At 35.6% G+C, this 19,012-nt stretch overlaps 2 protein-coding genes across 2 annotated transcripts; one reads left to right on the top strand and one right to left on the bottom strand.

The window, feature by feature from the left end:
* The first annotated feature begins 10,413 nt into the window (after positions 1 to 10,413).
* Positions 10,414 to 11,209, top strand: LOC140829837 (NDR1/HIN1-like protein 1). The gene has a single exon (XM_073193122.1). The coding sequence runs from the start codon at positions 10,499 to 10,501 to the stop codon at positions 11,132 to 11,134; it is 636 nt and encodes a 211-aa protein (XP_073049223.1). The 5' UTR covers positions 10,414 to 10,498; the 3' UTR covers positions 11,135 to 11,209.
* Positions 11,210 to 16,089: 4,880 nt separating this feature from the next.
* On the bottom strand, positions 16,090 to 18,683 carry LOC140831056 (NDR1/HIN1-like protein 10). The gene is made up of 2 exons (XM_073194772.1): positions 17,755 to 18,683; positions 16,090 to 16,566 (listed from the first exon to the last, which is right to left on the bottom strand). The coding sequence occupies exon 1, from the start codon at positions 18,521 to 18,523 to the stop codon at positions 17,756 to 17,758; it is 768 nt and encodes a 255-aa protein (XP_073050873.1). The 5' UTR covers positions 18,524 to 18,683; the 3' UTR covers positions 16,090 to 16,566; position 17,755.
* Positions 18,684 to 19,012: the final 329 nt, after the last annotated feature.

The following is a 19,012-nucleotide window of genomic DNA, read 5'->3' as shown; positions in this document are numbered from 1 at the left end:
CTCCATTCCATACTCTAGACGTTTCCAAGGTTTATGTTCCTCGAGAAACTCTAGCCCAAGAATCAATCGTTCTGATTCTTTTCCTGGAATTCCTTGAATATGAACCTCCAATTCTCCGATATTAATCAGTCCTTGGTAAGTTCCTATCATCGGTTGTTCCAAATAGTATATTGAATTACAAGGAAATTGATTCCTTTGTTTTGTAATATCAAATACTATTTCTACTTCCTTCCAACCTTCTGGGCATCTGAGCTTTCCTATTGTAGAAAAACTTTTCAACTCCTGTTGGGTTTCTATGACAGGCTTTTTATCCCATCTGTAACTTGTAATTCTATCTCCTTGAAAAGATAGTCTTCTTGGTTCCAGTCTAAGACTTTGATTTCTCTGTAGAATCGGTTTGTCTTGGATCTGGATATCTGTTTCCTGTATTAAAGGAAACTCAATTCTTTCTGGATAAATTGCCTGCGCAACTTTTCCAAATATCTCAGGTATTTCAATAAACTCGTTTCTAATAAACAATTCAGAATGATGTGTATTAGATAGAGCATATGAAATCTGATAGGTAATAGAATATGATCTATTGCCTTCCTTCATCAACCTTTTTTCCTTGAAGTTCTGATGTAATGTCAAGGCTCGGCTGAAATCTCGATCTGCCAGGTTGTAGGCTATCCTTGGATAGATTACTCCTACAATTTTTCCTGCACAGAGGTTTCCTGAGATTGTTCCCAGTACTGAATCTTGTAGATTCCCCATTCTTTTATCGCATATGGCGATATCAATTGGTGAATCTATCCCTTCTTTGAAAGTAGCCTTTATCATAATCTGGATTGCTCCTATATGAATCCAGGACATAGTCCTTGCTACTTCTATCTTGAGTTTTTGTAATTCCTCTTTTATTTCTTCGGAAGGAATTAACTGCATCTCCATTCTATTTCCTGTAAGTTCCATTGGGATTGCCATTTCCCTTCTAGAAACTTTATAGATTAGATGATGCTTTCTACTTCTTAGGCCAAGACTTCCTAAGAACTTTTCTACCTGTCCTGCAGAGAAACCTTGGTATCTCTGTAGACTTGGATTTTCTCTCATGATTCTTTGAACCATGTTATGAATATTGTTGTCTGGCTAAAATACCCAGACAAATCTTCATGTGTTTCGTGTCGAAACACCTCGTCTTCAGTCAGATTCCGATTCTGTTCCATCAGATTCTTCCTGACTTAAGACTTCCTCTTCTTCATATATACTCTCATCTGAGGCAATGTCCTCAAATTGGTATACTTGAATGAGATCTTGGTAATAAACTGCTTCTTCAATATCCGGAGTAGGATCAAAACGTTTAATACCTCTTTTCTCGTTTTCTGGACAATTGGTCGAGATATGACCTCTTGCTCCACATGTCCAGCAATTACAATCCTTGAAACTTTCATTGGCTCTAGTATGAGCTCTTCTGAAAGTTTTCTTTGTAGGTGTTCTTCCTGTGCTTCGAGATGAACTTGATGCCTGGGATGATATCCTACTTCTCGATGGTCCGCTTCTTTGTCCAGATTTATAAGATCTGGCTTTCTGTCTAGACCATACGGTTCTTGGTTTCCAAGAACTTCTTCCACTTCGTGCATAAGGATGAGTCCTAAAACTTTTCCTTTTATGTTTCTGTGGTTTACTTCCAATAATTGTTGGAAGATCATTTTCCTTACAACACAAAGGAGTTCTTTTGTTGATACTCCTTAGTCGTTTGTAATTCTTTTGTAATGCTGCCATGTGACACCATTCTGCTAATTTCCCTTTAAGGAAAGAGGCTCTTCTTGCCAATGTATCTGGATTACCAGGTACGTATTCCCCTATGAGCATTTCTCTCCACGGGCTTGGCATTTTTGCGAAGAAAAGCTGCATAGCTATATCTTCTTCGACTCCTGAATTCCATCTATATTTGGTGAATAACATAATGTATTCATCTACCAAACATATATCATGTAATTCAAGACTATGCAGAGCTTGAGTATATTTTTTCTTCTTCTCTGTATTTTGACTGTTGAAATAGTCTACTCCTATAAAGTGTGCTTTGAATAGGGTAGCCATCTTTCCAGCGATCTCACTAAGAGATTCTCCAACTAGGACTGACTCTTTCATGTCTGCTGAAGTCATGTCCCAAGCAATTTTTACTGATCCCATAAGACTCATTTCCAAAAGTTTAATGAATCCTTCTTTGTTGAGATCAAGTGTTCCTGCTGCAATTCTCATAGCAGATGTCCAATCGTCTATGAGATCTTCTCTGTTTTTGAAGTCCAATACATCAAGGTTAAGCATAACCCCGTAAGGATGTATAGGATCTAAAACAGTTTTCCCATAGGGTGTTTGGTGCAAAGGGATTTGAGTTCTCCTTGCCCTTGTTCCCGCTGGGTGTGATCCTCCACCAGTATGGAAATCAGTCTGAGATTCTCTCATATTTATATTATGAGATCCCATACTTTCCCTTGGTGGTTCCTGGGAAGATGACCAGGTTATTGCAGGTGGTGTTTCACCTACTGCTGTATTCATCTTTAGATCTACTACTTTGAGATTTGCGAAAGATTCCGCAAGCTCTTGTAGATCCTCCAAACCAATCCTTTCTAAAGTTGTCATCAGATCAATTTCTTTTCTGAGACAGATTTGATTAGATTGATCATCTTTTCTTCTTCAGTTAAAGGTTTTGACACCACTCTGGCCTTCCCTTGTTGATGTAACAAAGGTTCGGTACCAAAGGATGGTGGTAACCAGCCTCCTGAAGTTCTTCTACTAGAACTTGGTTGTTGTTCTAGTTTCTGTATTCTTGTTTGAATATTCTTTAAGATCTCAAGAATTTCTTCTTGTTTCTCTAGGACCTTTTCAATCCTTTGAGGTACATAATATAGCATATTGCCATAATTTTGTACCGTTTTCTGTATTTCTCTAAGATCCAGAGAGAGCTTAGAGGAGTCTGGTACTATCTCCAGAAATTTATTATTCTGAATCATAAATTTTTACCTGAGGGTGCTGTTGCTTCCCTTCGTAGATCTTCTGTTTATACAGATCCATTGTTCTCTGAAGAATTTCTTCTGAGTAGATTTTGAAGTATGTTTTTACGGTTCTTTAAACCTTGTAAACGCATACCTTTCGTTCTGAGTTCAGTGAAGCATGTACTTCGCTGTAATTCTTGTTCTAATTGAATTATTTCTAGGGAAATAAGTTCAATTTCGAGCTGGATGGTAGTCCCTGGCATATTTAACAGATCATTGAAGATCTGGTCTTTTCGGCCTGTAAGAGTCTACCTTTTGTGTATGCAAGGTTTTGCAAACACTGCTGTCTTTCATCAGGAGATAAATTTCCTTTGTTCTCCTGTTTCTGATATCTAACAATAGTTAGATAAACTTGTGTATATTCCAAAATATTGGAATAGTTCTTGTAAATTATTCTCCTCGAACTAAAGTTCGGATTCATAATTTTTTCGAAATTCTCCTTCTCATACATTTAATTACTAGTAATAATAAAATTTTCGTGTTTGAAATAAATTAACCATGCTCTGATACCATTTTGTGAAGCGCGGAGGATCAATTAAAGAAAATAGAGAATAAGGGTAGTTTTGTCAATTCTATAGGTTTAGGGAGTTAAAAAAGAGTTTTTGATGGCTAGGGAGTTAGGAACAAGTTAAGTTTGAGTTTAGGGATTTAGGAGCAATTTCCCCTTAATTTAATTACCTAACTAATGTTTAAATTATTTATTAAAGATTTATTTAACCCTAAACTCTAACCTAAACTAATCACCTACAAACCCACGTCACTCACTCCCGTAGCACACACAAACACCAATAAACACACATGTGGCCGTGAGCTTCAAGGAACATATTCTTGTTTTTTAATCTTTTCTTGGCCCTACCTTCACCGATCCCTTACCCCACAATTTCCTCAAGATTTACGTCCTTTGGAAGCAAGAAAATTCAGCCTCAACCTCTCCGATCAAATCTCGTCTTCACCGTTTCGGTATTCGTATTTCGAGCGTTTTAAACGTAAAGACACGTCTTAATCTTCCTTTACTTATCTTTCACACCATATTATGTATGTTTAATCATGTGTGCATGAAAAATATGAATCTCTCCATGTATTTTCATTTTTATGGCTTGTGCATACCAAAACTTTGATTTTTATGCATTAAAACTTATGATTATGATGCACAAAGGGTCTGCCATGGCAGGGCTATGGAAAGAGACGTTTTTTTCACATGTTTAAGGGTCCTTAGATGAATGTTTAAGGGTTGGACAAGATAGGGTAGCAATATGAACGAAAATATTGGTTTCATGGGCTAGGGTTCCTAGAAGCACACGGCTCTTAGCTGCTGTTGGGATGTGTCCAATGGTCCTAAGAGATTCTAATCATGGTCCTATAGTGGTTGTGCAAGGGCTGGAAGGGAAGGGTGAAGGGTGCTAGCTTTTTTGGGGTCATGGATGGCATAGAGGGGCGCAGGTAGGGCTGTGCTTGCATGGGTTGTAGAGGCTGCTCCAGTAAGTGGTTAAGGGCTTCGTAATGGTCCTAGGAAGGGTACACAAGGGCTGGTTGGGTCGGCCAAGAGCTAGGGTCGAGGCAAGATAGGGTTCGAACAAACTAGGGCTTCGAAAATTAAGTTTAGAAAATTTAGTAGCTTCCTAGGCTTGTTCAAGGGTCTTAAATGGCTTGAATTGGGTTGAATATGGTTTAGTTAGGTGTTATTAATCTTTGGTTCAAGTTTGGAAAAGTTCGGTTAAATTTCGAGTCAATACGAGTCAAAACCAGAATGTACGTCTAAGCTTTAAAAACGATTTGGGAAATTAGTCGAATGACATAAGTTTATGAAGGATCGTGTGCTGGGCATCTACGAGATGCTTCAAACACAATATTCTCCAATAAGCTGCAATAGCTCGTGTTATAAGAATGTTAACACCGATGAATTAAATCGAGTTTGGTTAAACACCAAGCGGAAAAATATCCGAAATAATCCTTCATAAAGAAAGCTGTTATATTTGAAAGCATTTTAACTTATGTGAACTGAATAACTGAAAAGAGAAAGATCAGTTTTCGCATACATCAGTTCAGTTATGGTAACAACTGAACTGACAGATACTTTTGCTGATCAAAATAGTATAAAAAAAACAGTTAATCAGTTAAGCACACAAGATATGTTTATGGATGTTCGGAGACTTCAAATGCTCCTACGTCACCCCTTCTACCTCCTCGGGTAGGATCCACTAGAAGACTTTGATTTATACAACTACTTGTACAAACCCACCCAGCTTAGGACTTACCCACTGCCTAACTGAACTCCTAGTCTAGACTGAAGGCTGCACCTTCCAGCCAACACTTCTTTAACGTCTATGGGTCAAAGACTACATACACAAGTTTAACGTCTTTGTGCAAGACAGTAGTTTTGTGTGGTGGAGTGTATGCGTGTATGTGAGAACTGAACAAAGGATGTTCTCACACACTGAGGGAGATATCTATTAAGGGTTTCCTCACAACTGGGCTGAATGCTTCTATGAAAGCTGATGAGCAATATGCGTGCCCTTTGTTTTTCACACACTTGTATATTTTCTTGTAGTTGCGTCTTGTGTGTATATCTCTATATTGAGTCTTCGTTGGTCCTCTATTTATAGGCGCGACGCTTGAATGTACAGTGAGAATCAATTATTGTATATGTTGCATTTTGAATTGGCTCATTGGACTTTGTGTCTCGACTTTTCGACTGCCCTTCTGGAACACTTGTATTTAATGCTCTGATGCAACGTTTGTAACGAGCCAGACTTTTTAATAAAAAAAAAATTGCGGAATAAATAAAAATTTTCTTATTAATACAAACTCGAGTCGTTACTAAAAATAAAATACACTCATGCAACATAAATAAGTATTTTTACAATACACAACTCAGTTTAATAATATCAGAGTACTGGAAATTCTAGTTTATAAAAAACATAAATAAATACAACACTGGCGGCCCTCGGGTTTTCATGTGCTGGGCATCTACGTAATAAAAATCATGTGATTTCGACATATCTAATACATGGTAACTTGAACATGAATAAATAAATATGTATGACTTGGCTTCTATACATGAAAATAATTTCCTGAGAACAAACTGTAGTCTCAACATAAATATGTCATAATATGACGAAAACATAACTGGCATGAAACTGTGTGAGGCTGGAATATAATGTTCATAATATTGAGATCTGCTTTTCGAATTGTGGCACACATGAATCGTTTGATCAAACTATACCATAGTACTAGGCCTAAAAGGATCATCCAAGTTATGGGTCTGGATGTCCAATCATAACATATATAACTGAATTTGTTGGATAGTTTGCCAGATACGTGTACTCTGGGTTCCTAACCCGTATTTTGGAGTGTTCACCGGTCACGATATCCGGATTCCAAACCCGTAAAATAAGTGGCTTACAAGACAGTTCAATAACTCAAAAATATACTTTTCAGACACGTCATACCTGATATCATACTTACAAACTTTGTAGACTTCGTTGGATTGTTCCTGGGTTCGCTGCAATTGAACTTGACATACAACTCAAAACTAGTCCCAAATCGTATACGTGTAACTCCAAAAATTCATTCGACGACTTAGGATCTACCAATTGACTCGATACTCGAATCAACCTTAAACAACATGTTAACTTACTGTCCAAAAACCCAAACCATGACCAAAACATTTTCGAACAGCCCAAAATAAAATAAGAAAACTTACGACTTTAGCCAATCCCAAGAAATGGCACTTTACAGCTTACGGAAACAATAAAATTTCTAAACACAAACCAACTCGAATCAACCTCGAACAAAAACTTATACTCGACCCTAAGATACTTATTAAGACCGTGACACTGCTCAAAACCACTCAGGAAATGATTTGAAACCCGAACACACACAAAAAACGTGAACAAAGATATTCTCGCACAATTAAGACAACTTGAGCGGTTTTACGAGAAAAATCATAACTCTTTCATTTCTTGTTAAAAAATTACGAATTTGGTATCAAATCGAAGATAACACAATAAACTACAGTTTTTGTGTTGAAAACATTTTCAGAAAATGTACGGATAGATACCAGAATTTAAAATATAAAAGATCAGATTTCAAGAGTTTGCTGTCAAAATTATTCTTCGGACAGATTGTGCAGTTTTGCAAGAAAGATCATATCTCTCTCATTTCTTATTCAAAAATTACGAATTTGGTATTGAATCGAATATAACATGATGAACTACAACTTTTATGTTAAAAAGTTTTTCAGAAAATAAACTGATTGATACCAGTTTTCGAAACAATGAAAGTAAAATATACACCCAGAAAGCCACTGCACAATTAACTCATGCTATCAACTCTTACCACCCAAATGCTATAAATCATCAACCAACATACCAATATGGGTCTAAAACATATATGAACATGATCATATGCAGCCATGTTAGCCCGGAACCATCCAACGTCGCCTACAACATGAAAACGTGAGAAACAAGTGTATAATCTTGACATGAACATAAATCTTGAACATACTTGCACGAAAATGATTCTCACAAACATGAATGCTTATCCACACTATTACTTGATTGATGAGAAAAGAAATGTAATTACATGACTTTGGTCTTGAAACGTAGAGAATCTCGCAAATCTTGACGATCTGGACAAAAGGAAGAAATTTGGAGCTTCTTGATATTCTCAAATGGTATAACCGATGGAAATGGAGCTCAAGAACACTTGAGGAGAGAAGAGGATTAATGAGGGGAAATGGAGGAGAATTGATGGGCATGTGAAGTCTCTTCCGGAGAAGACTTGGCCAATTTCTTGAAATTTTATGCAAGTGAGGTGGATTTAGGGTATTCTAGGCATAATTTAAATATATTGATTAGTTTTAAACTAATTAATCAATATATGTTGTAGTCCAAATAAAATTTTAGACTACTCAAGACTTGAAAACTAATACATAAAATAATCCTAAATTTATAATAGTTGCACAACAATTAAGGGAAAATAAAATACTAATTTTCATAAAATAAAATACTCCATAACTTAAAAATATTTTGGACAGTGAATTTGACTCAAAAATAAATATCTCAAATATCATATCCCCGGTCCGATCTCGTGTATTTTCCTGAAAAACTGGAACTCAAATAATACAATTAAATATATACATGAATAAAATAATATGTAATTGCATAAATATATTTATAACAATTAAAATATGGTGCATGCATAATTTAAAATAATATAAATACATCATGTGTTGATTTTACGTGTACTATTAAATTTTCGGGGCGTTACAACGTTCGTTATTGTCTTTTGACTGGACAAAGGCTTTGTACTTTTGTGCATAGTTGGAATCCACTGAATGAGCTTTTCTTGATCTGCAACTGAAATATTCTGACTGATGATTCGAACTGGTCAGTTGAACCGATATTCAGTTGGGCTAGTGAAATCAGTTGACTCGTCAGTTGAACTGGTCAGCTGAGCTCTTCATCAGTTGAACACTCCTTCGACTGGCCAAGCTTCTGAGGTTCTCCTGCTGAACCACCTATCAGCTGGACAATCAGCTAGACTGCTCGTCTGACATATCAGTTCGTCTGATTCAGTTTGCACAATCAGTTGGACGTCTTCAGTTTGCGACTTAGACAGCTCGTAACTGATCCTAGATCCTGCACACTAAGGTAGATCATTAGTAACAAAATAACAAGTTTTGTTAACATCAAAATTAAGTAAAGATTGTGAACATGAAATGTTCCAACAGTTTACGTCTAAGGAATAATTATGAGAGTGTTTTAAGGTTATATGTTAAGTTTGGAATGATTTGAAACGTCGTTTTGAGGTCTAAAGATAAATACAAAAAATTATGCTTCTAGAGGTAAAACGGTCATTTTACATCTAAAAAAAATGTTAGACAGTTCGTGTATTGTTTTTCGGCTCTGCTAGGAGGTGAACTTTTGAATGATATCTAATGTTGTTTTTCGGCTAAACAGTTCGTGTATTGTTTCATATGAGCCTGCTTTATATCGGGTAGAATTTACTTGCTCACAAGGCGTGCAAGATTCTTTTCACTTATTTGGCTAAGACGTCGATGCCACAACTCTGTTGAGTTTTCTTCCACTGCGTAGTTCACAACTTCAAAATGATTTTCTTGAACTACATACAGCTTCGACATATTTAATTTTTTTGCCACCACAAGTGTTTCTCTTGAATTCTTACATACCCAATTTCGAATGATTGTGCATAAACTTTCTTCATAAAGTATTTCGACATATATCAGACTCAGGCATATATTTGGCACATGCCTAACATTTTTCAGGACATGTATAGAGCCATCCATGGTAGTTAAGCTCACATCTCTCTTTCCCACGACTCTAGATAAGTCGTTATTCTCCATCATGACCATACCAAAGTCCCCTTGTGTGCATAATGTAAAGAATTATCTTCAAGATGTGACGTGGATTGTTGCTCCACTATCGATTACCCAACTAGTTGCTTGAGTTGACAAATTTACGGACCTCTGCCTTAGCTCGTGAACAACATTGAATTCGTCAATGACGTTTGTTTGCTCATCATCAGCTCCATGTTTGCCTTTCGGTTGTCGGCATTATTTTTTAATATGTTTGTTTTCTTCACAACGATAATACTTTATGTTGGCATATCTCCCCGATGAATTTTTTCTTCTTGGTTTCTGATTTGTGTTTTTCTTGATCTTCCTTCTCCCCCTTGACTTAGCAGCCAAAACATCTGACTGTGAGGTAGAAGTTCCTTGAGATCTCCGACTCATCTCTTTATTCAAGATGTCATACTTGATGAAATCTATACTCACGACTCCTCTCGGTGTTGTGTTCATTACTGATACCTTCAGAGTCTCCCAAGACTATGATAATGAAGCCAGCACAATCAGAGCTATCATATCGTCATCAAATTTTATGCTCGTACTTGATAACTGCTCCAATTCTTAGATCTCGTTCAAATGATCTACTTCGAGAGTTCGTTATTTGAAAGACATAGTGGACAAAAATTGTATTTTTCGAATAAAATTATAGTACATAAAATTTATTCGCAAGTCCCTACTCAATTTCAAGGATAATTAAATAGAGATTAATGAAAATCACATAATGCAGATATTTTTTTTCACATTTATCATAAAATAAATATTTTAGTAATAAATTTTGGAAAATATTTTATAATTGTCATATGTATTATTATGTTAAAAGTTCCGCTCATCATTGTATGGAAATTATCAGACTAGCTTCTTGAGTTCAAATATGTCGAATGGAACCTTAGCATTTTGTTTGAATTAAATTAATAATTTTTAAATTCAATTATTCAATACGAATCGAAGAAAAAATGTTTTTAATATATAGTTAAATCCATATTTTAAAAAAATCTCCCAAATAAATAATGTATTCAACATATTAAAGGGGGAAGAAATACTTTCCCTTTGTCATCCCACACCTCACCACATTTACTCCACCGAGCCCCGCCACCGCACCATGACGGACTTCGAGACCAGCCACCACAACACCAGTCGGAAAAAGCTCCCCCGCCGCCTCTTCGCCACCGCTCTCTCCCTCATCCTGCTCATCCTCCTCCTCGTCCTCGTAACATACATCATCCTCCGCCCCAAAAAACCCCGTTTCATCCTCCAAGACGCCACCATATACGCCTTCAACCTCACCACCGCCACCAACTCCCTCACCACCACCCTCCAGGCCACCATCTCCTCCCACAACCCCAACAGCAGAATCTCCATTCTCTACGAACAAATCCACGTCTACGCCTCCTACCGCCGCCAGCAAATCACACTCCCCGCACTCCTCCCTGCCAACACCTACCAGGGACACAGAGATACCATCGTCTGGTCGCCATTTCTCTACGGGAGCTCAGTCCCACTGGCAACATATCATTCTGGGTATCTAAACAAGGATCAAACTGCAGGAACAGTGCTGATTAACATCAGAGTTAGCGGCAGAATCAGATGGAAAGTTGGGGCGTTCGTTTCTTGGAGGTATCATTTGAGTGTGAATTGTCCAGCTTACATAAATTTCGGTGAAAAGAACAATGGGATTGCTGTTGGACCTGCTGTAATTAAGTATCAGTTGATAATGAGCTGTGGTGTTCATGTTTGAGCTTCTTTATCTGTGGCTAATTATCAGTGTAGATCTTCTCTCTACCAAGATTTCTTTTCTCCTTTTTTCTGTATTTATTTTTTGTTTGTATGACTTTTGTTAAAGTTCCTAAAATTAGCTAAATGTAGGTAATAAATTGTTAAACTTCAAGAAAAAATAAATCTAAATATCATTTTTTATATATATGGATTTAACTATATATTAAAAACATTGTTTTGTTCAATTTGTATTGAAGAATATAAAAATTATCATATAAAAATTATCAATTTAATTCAAACAAAAAGCTAATGTTCGATTTTGGAGTAGGTCTTTTGTGAGACGATCTCACGAATCTTTATCTGTGAGACGGGTTAACTCTATCGATATTCACCAAAATTTATTACTAAAATACTTATTTTATGATAATTGTGAAAAAATAATATCATACGATATGGTTTTCATTGATCTCTATTTAATGATCCTTGAAATTGGATAGAGACTTGTGAATGAAATTTGATGTACTATCATTTTATTCGACAATTACAATTATTTTCATTATATTTGTTTTTTTTAGTGATTTTGATTTTTTAATTAGTCAAAGTTTAGTTTCAAACCGTTATATATATTTTTTTTGTCGATGTATCTGATATCAAGTAAATCAAAGGCGTAAGATAATTAAAAAATATTTTTTTCTGGGCCGAACTTTCTTAGAGACGTCCTTTTTAGATCGAGTGGGTCTCATGTGAGACCGTCTCAGAGATCTTAGTCGTTTGAATTAAATTGATAATTTTTATATTTTTCAATACGAATTGAATAAAAGCTAAGGTTCGATTTTGAAATAGGTATATTGTGAGACGATCTCACGAATTTTTATCTGTGAGATGAGTCAACCATACCGATATTCACCAAAATTTATTGGTAAACTACTTATTTTATGATAATTGTGAAAAAATAATATCATACTATATGGTTTTCATTGATCTCTGTTTAAACAAAAACTTGTGTGAGACGGTCTCACGGGTCGTATTTGTGAGATGGATCTTTTATTTGAGTCACCCATGAAAAAGTATTACTTTTTATGCTAAGAGTATTAATTTTTATTATAAATATGGGTAGGAATGATCCGTCTCACAGATTATGATCCGTAAGACGATCTCACATGAGACCAACTCCTCAATTTAATAATCCTTGAATTTGGATAGAGACTTGTGAATGATATTTGATGTACTATAATTTATTCGAAAATTACAATTGTTTTCATTATATTTGTTTTTTTTTTTTGCGATTTTAATTTTTTAATTAGTCAAATTTTAGTTTCAAACCGTTATATAATTTTTTTTTGTCGATGTGTCTGATATCAAGTAAATCAAAGGTGTAAGATAATTAAAAAATATTTCTTTCTGGGTCGAACTTTCTTAGAGACGTCCTTTAATTTCTAGGTTGGGTGGGTCTCATGGATCTTAATCTGTGAGACGGGTCAATCCTACCGATATTCACAATAAAAAGTAATACTCCTAGTATAAAAAGTAATATTTTTTTATGGATGACCTAAATAATATATTCGTCTCACAAATACGACCTGTGAGACCGTCTCACACATGTTACTTTCTACTTTATAGGTCAGGTAGGTCTAGATAACATATAAATAAAATGCACACGCGGTAACAAAACATACATCTAGTTACTAAACAGACCTAAATTAAGGCTTAATTGTTAACGACTACATAAATTCAAAATTAAAACAAATAAACACAAATTGTGAAAATTATAAAATATTTTCCAAATTTAATGAAATTATTTCTAAAATATTTATTATGATAAATTTGAAAATATAATAAGATTTTCATTAACCTCTATTTTTAAGTGAATTATCCTCGAAATCGAGTGGAGACTAGTCAATAAAATTTGATGTAGTGCTATTTCATTCGAAATTTATAATTTCCGTTCATTATATTTGTCTTTTAGTAATTTTGATATTTTATATTTAAACTGTTAGTATTTTTTCTTTTTTTCGCATGACAATAACATGACATAGCGTAGACATATCCAATACCATGCAATCAGGTTTGTAATATTTTTAGATCGAAAATGAGTTTAGAGATTGTGAATAAGGTATTTGAAAATTTTGTCGATTCATATTATTTAAAAGACTTCAGTCGAGTTAGCGGGTAAAGTTAGTTAGCAATTCAGCTTGGTGCAACATACGTACAGCTGACAAAATTGTTTCCTAGGGTGGTACATTAATATGAGTTGTTAATAATAAAATATGAAAATATCACCAATGATTAGGAGACAGATAACATGAATAAACAAATTTCACACGAGACATAAAAGATTTGATATATACTACTCATATCAACAAAGTGTATAGAAAATATGTGAGTGAGAACATAAATATAATAAAAATACTCATGTTGGTATAGTGAAAACAGTCGTCGAGCTGAGATGTTACACATATGACAAGCAAGTAAACTAATAGAAAATATAATAGACAAAAAGTAAATAAGACAATTTTTTTGAAGATAATATTTTTACGTTTCCTCTTCTTTCTTATTAAAGAATTATTTTACTAAATAACTTTGGTTAATACAAATTGGAACAACTCACTTCATCGAGTCAAACTGCAATCATGAAAACTCTTGGTATTTAACTTAAACTCAAAATATTTCTCCGGAAACTAGCTTCTCGCAGTTTACAAGACTTCATTTTTCTATCAGCAAGATATATCAAGGGATATGCATACATAAAACCAACACAAAGTAATTCCAAATAATCATTTATGACAACGCAGATTATCCCTACTTGGATGCTAATAGGTTGGGTTCTTAGGTCCCATGAATCCGAGGAGGTGCATGTGTATCTGCTGGCGTTGTCTTATATATCTTAGATATCACTTTTATCATTTCCTATCACCGACCCTTTTCCATTCAAATAGAATATTACCCATTAAAATATGACGTAACTCTTTATAACTCACCTAGACAACAGATCAAGCGACAGAACATTAGTTGTTTGACGCACGAGAACTTCTTAGGATGACACTCATCCTAGCACTGCTCTCACTCATGCACGCTTAACTCAACATTCCTCTTCCCAAGAAATATACTTATTCATAAACTGGAACTTATGACCTTACTCTGATATCAATTGTTAAGATCAAGAGTTTACCACTATGACAAAAGTTATAGCTGTTAAGCAAGCCGTAATTTTATTTCCTTATACTTTTGGTATTGCAGAATGCACTTACTTGGGTGCTAGTACACCGGCATGTCCAGTCCATGAGTATGAGCATATGCGTGTATATGTGATAGTGTTGTCTCATATCTCTTATATACATATCAGTCTTACCCCTTCCATACCGCCGAACCTTGTCCTCTTCAGAGACAATATTACCCGTTAATATTTGACGTTACTTTTTTATTACCCCACTCATTCAGGCAAATCAAGCGGAGCAACTGACGCTCAAGAACTTCCTAGGAGACCACCCATCTTAGTACAACTCTTACTCATTCAAGCTTAACCCAATATTTATATCTTTTTCATCAAATAAGAAATTTTCAAATTTTCATACATAATTTAAAAAAAGTAATTATGGAATCCCTCTTACCAAATAAAATTTAAAAACCACGAAATTCAAGATTAAAGTTTGGAGATTTTTCTAAATCTCACAACATTGTCTTTATGTTACATAAAAAAATTGCGGCCCTAATTCAAACAAAGTTCGCACTCTGTACGATTCCTCATTCCTAGGGGTTCACGGTCGGTCGTTTCGGTTTTTATTCGTTTTTTCGGTTTTTGATTTACAAATATAATCGATATCCACCTTTCTTCGGTTCGGTCGGTTTTACCGAAAACGTCGGTTTTCGGTTTTGAACAATCATTTAAATTCTAAAGAAATATATTAAAATATATATGTTATGTTTAAAGATTCTTAGTTATTTAAATAAGCAGAATGAATTACATAACAACCAATCACTAAGTTTATTCAAAATATGCTTTCATATATCTCTCAATAAATATAAAATAAAAATAACATTATTAATTATTAATTTCGGTTTTCAGTCGGTTCGAATTATAATCCGAACCCCAAATTAATTTCGTTTAACATTAACGATTATAAAATTCGGTTTTCGGTTCGGTTTTTTCGGTTTGGATTTTCGGTTTTTTCGGTTTTATCCGAAGTTTGAACACCCCTACTCATCCCATTATATTTCTTATTCGAATCAAGTTATGCCTATATCTATATCATAAATGTCTGAAGATCCTCGTCACTCTATAAAAAATCTCATCCGTGGATTTTGGATAAATGTCTAAATATCCCCATCACTCTTAATCAAATTATTTTTTCTTCAACAAAACTACGTATTAAGTGAAAATTACAATTAAAGATAATAATTATACATTTAATTATTACAATTAAATGAAATATTAATTCATTAAATAAGATTATTATAAAATTGATAGTATATAAATGAATATTATAAATAAATAAAGATAACTAATAAAAAAAATTAGAATGATGTATAGATTAGTTAGACCTAACAAAAAATGATTTTTTGGTTTATGATTGTTCGGACAGGTTTACAAAAGTGCTAGGTTTTAGCTTTTAATGTGACAGAGCATTAATCCTAATTGATTTCAAAAGAATAGACAAGGTTCAAAAATATTTTATATTTTGAAATAGAAAAAAGATATCAAGCATTAACTGCATGCCGGCTGGGGCATTATATTTCTTCCGTACACTTGACCGTTTATTCAAATTAATTAACGTTGGGATGGATTCAAATGATCAACTAATTGAATTTCGTCCCCTGTAGAAATGATTATTTGCCCAATATTTTTTTTTAAAAAAAAATAAGATTTCAATATTTTAAAAACATAATATAACCGCAAAATAAATGGATTAAAAATTTAAAACCCTCATCCAATTTACTATAAGACATTAATATTTTGAATATTTATTTACATAAAGACCAAGGATGTTTATATACAAACTTGGAGGGACTAACGGGGGCTGAAACCGTGTATAGTATATGAGTCCTGTGACCTCATCTATATTTATCTAAAGTGCGAACCAAAGAAAACCAAATAGGAAGGTAGTTCTTCTCTCTCAGGATTACTCGCTTGATTAATGGGGCGAAGCCCGGATGCCTAGGTTACCGGGGGATAAGATAGCTCTCAGCATCAAGAAAGTAGAAACATTTAACCCGAAAGACTTCAGAAAACACAGGTAAAACATCATAATTTTGCACCAAACATGGCTGCCACCACCGGCACGGCATAAACTTGGAGGAAAGAGTAATGGTGGAACGAACTGGGGGGAGTGGTCAGGGCTTGGAGTAAAGAGTAGTGGCGGAACGACCTGGGGGGAGTAGCACTCGCCCACAAACCGAAAAATACAACTCCCCTAAATATACCAAAGCACCTCACCTAGGTTCAATCTCGCCCAGCTTCTGCAATTTCGGATACACACATGAAAAACGGAGAGTAAATATGGACGACCAAGCATATATTGTACAAGTAGATACACTTGACGATAAAATCATAACTCCATATTTCAAATTGCATGCTGATATAAGCACTACGTTTTGATAGTTATATTAGTCGTAACTAGTTTTAAAGCCTAACATGATCTAAGGTCCAGGGCAAATTAAGAAGACTCAATCTGAAATCAAGAAATGAATCTTTGATGAAATTGTAACCACACATCCATACCTCTAAAAAAATGTGTGGTAAGTTACTGCAGTAAAAAAAACAACCCGAAGAAAACAGATGAGTGATACACAAATTAACAAGATCGCTTAAACAACTGTTAACCGCATACCATAATGCTGAAGGAAAATTATGTGTTTACATACTCTATTCTATACTCTCTCGAGTTCCGTCACCACGCAACCTACCTTCCTTTAAACTTATGGAGTTGTGGTTCCATTCCACCTAATCCCCAGTTGCCCCAACAAACAATTATTCGTGAACAAGAGAATGATAAAAAAAATCCGTTGCACCTATTCAATATACATTTCAAACATATCATTCTCTATAAAACCGCAATGCATGGGTTTTGTGGACATATTGGTGATAAGCAAACAACAGTGTAAACGCAAATTCTCAATATGCAGACTTGCTAATATCAGCAACATATTTACTAATTCACCAGTGCCATAGCATTCGAAATTCAAATAAGTTTCATATGCAACAAAAATAAAGTAAATGCAAATCCTCAAGATACACACGGTAATGTCAACAACAGATTGTATATGCATCCAATATGATGTGACATACCTTCTTAGAGCAAATACAAGAATCCGTGACCATATAATCTGATACACTTCCGCAGCAAGAAATAAAGATGACCCAAAAAATTCATATGATCTCACACAGAGGCATCCTATACTTTCATTAGCAAAAATAGAAACATTTCCCCCATGGCTCAATCCTAAAAATAGATACCATATAGAGCAAATCTTGAATTTTTAAACACCAAATTCCAATCAGTAATCCATTAAAAGCAAAAAACATATGTTATAACTGTACATTAACAAATATAATTCCAAGAATCCAAATCAAATTCATCCATTCAAAAACAAAGAATAACATACAACAGAAACACCCCTTTAAGGATTCATAGAATTCAAATTCACCTCAAATCCCTACGCGACACTTTTTCGGTCCACCGGTTAACGTTCCAGAGCTTCCATTGCTCGGAAACCCGACCGACAAATCCCCGCAAAACACCTTCAAGAACCTTCTCCTAGTCCTCCATGCCTTTGCCTCGAACTCAACTCTTGACACCATTCTGAAGTTGAACTCTATATTGCCCTTACTCCTCTCAGAATTGATCCCATTCACCGCAGAACTACCCACAAAACTACTGGCAGCAGCGAAATTTGCGGTCAGAGGAGTGTCAGTTTTGGTGCCCTGTGAAAACGGAGAGATATTGGTCTCTGCAAGCAAATTGGATTGGTAGTAGAAGCCTGCATCGATTTGATTATACGAGAGGGTCATCTTTTTGTTTGGATTTCTCGCGGTCAGGCGAAACTCGGAGGTGAATGAAACGAGCGAGTTGTTGGAGAAAGTGAGATTGGAGACGGAGGAGGAATCAACCCGGAACTCGGGGAGCTCGGGGCGGAGGACGAGCCAGACGATGAAGGTGATGGCGCCGAAAATGACGACGAGGGCGATGACGAAGGCGAAGACGCGGCGGAGGAAAGTGGCGCGGCGGGCGGAGTAATTGTCCGTCTGGTAACTCTGAGGGTATTGGGGGTTGTTAGAGTAATAATAAGGGTCGGAAGGCGGTGCTGGGGCGGCGTAAGGGTAGGCGGTGCCGGAGGGGGGTGGATTGGCGGCATAACCGTTGGAGTTAGGGTTTGGGGCCGGATAGCCTGTGACGGGTCTACTGGGGTCAGCCATATGAAATCTACAGAAGATTCTGCTGCCGGCCCGGCGGAGGATCCAAACCGGAACACGCTCAGTGTGTGCGTGTGTGAGCGCGCGCAAGTTGCAGAGAGCTGACGGGATAAAGGGAGTTTCCAGAGGAGTAGGCGAGTTTTCCTTAATAGAATATATTTAGACAGTATATATAGTGCACAAATCCAGGGAGACGTGATGCTAATTATGAATGTGTAGACCTGGTCCAGAGGGGGTCAAATCCGTTGAGTCGGTTCATCGAAAACATCTTGAGAGATAGTTTGGTTACGGTTTATATGTGTAAAACTCATCGATCCGTTAGGTTAGACAAGTTTGACTCGGCGAATCTGTCCATTTTTCTTATATTTTAAGTATACTACCAAGGTCGGTTCATCAAATGATCGTTAGAGATCTACGCTATAATTATCTGACCATTCTCGCCCTACGGGTTGACGGTTTTTTTTTTATAAAGAAATCTTTTATCGAGTTAAC

This window comes from Primulina eburnea, chromosome 4 (genome assembly GCF_022965805.1).
Source record: "Primulina eburnea isolate SZY01 chromosome 4, ASM2296580v1, whole genome shotgun sequence".
NCBI lineage: Eukaryota > Viridiplantae > Streptophyta > Magnoliopsida > Lamiales > Gesneriaceae > Primulina > Primulina eburnea.
This window is presented reverse-complemented; position numbering and strand designations above follow the sequence as displayed.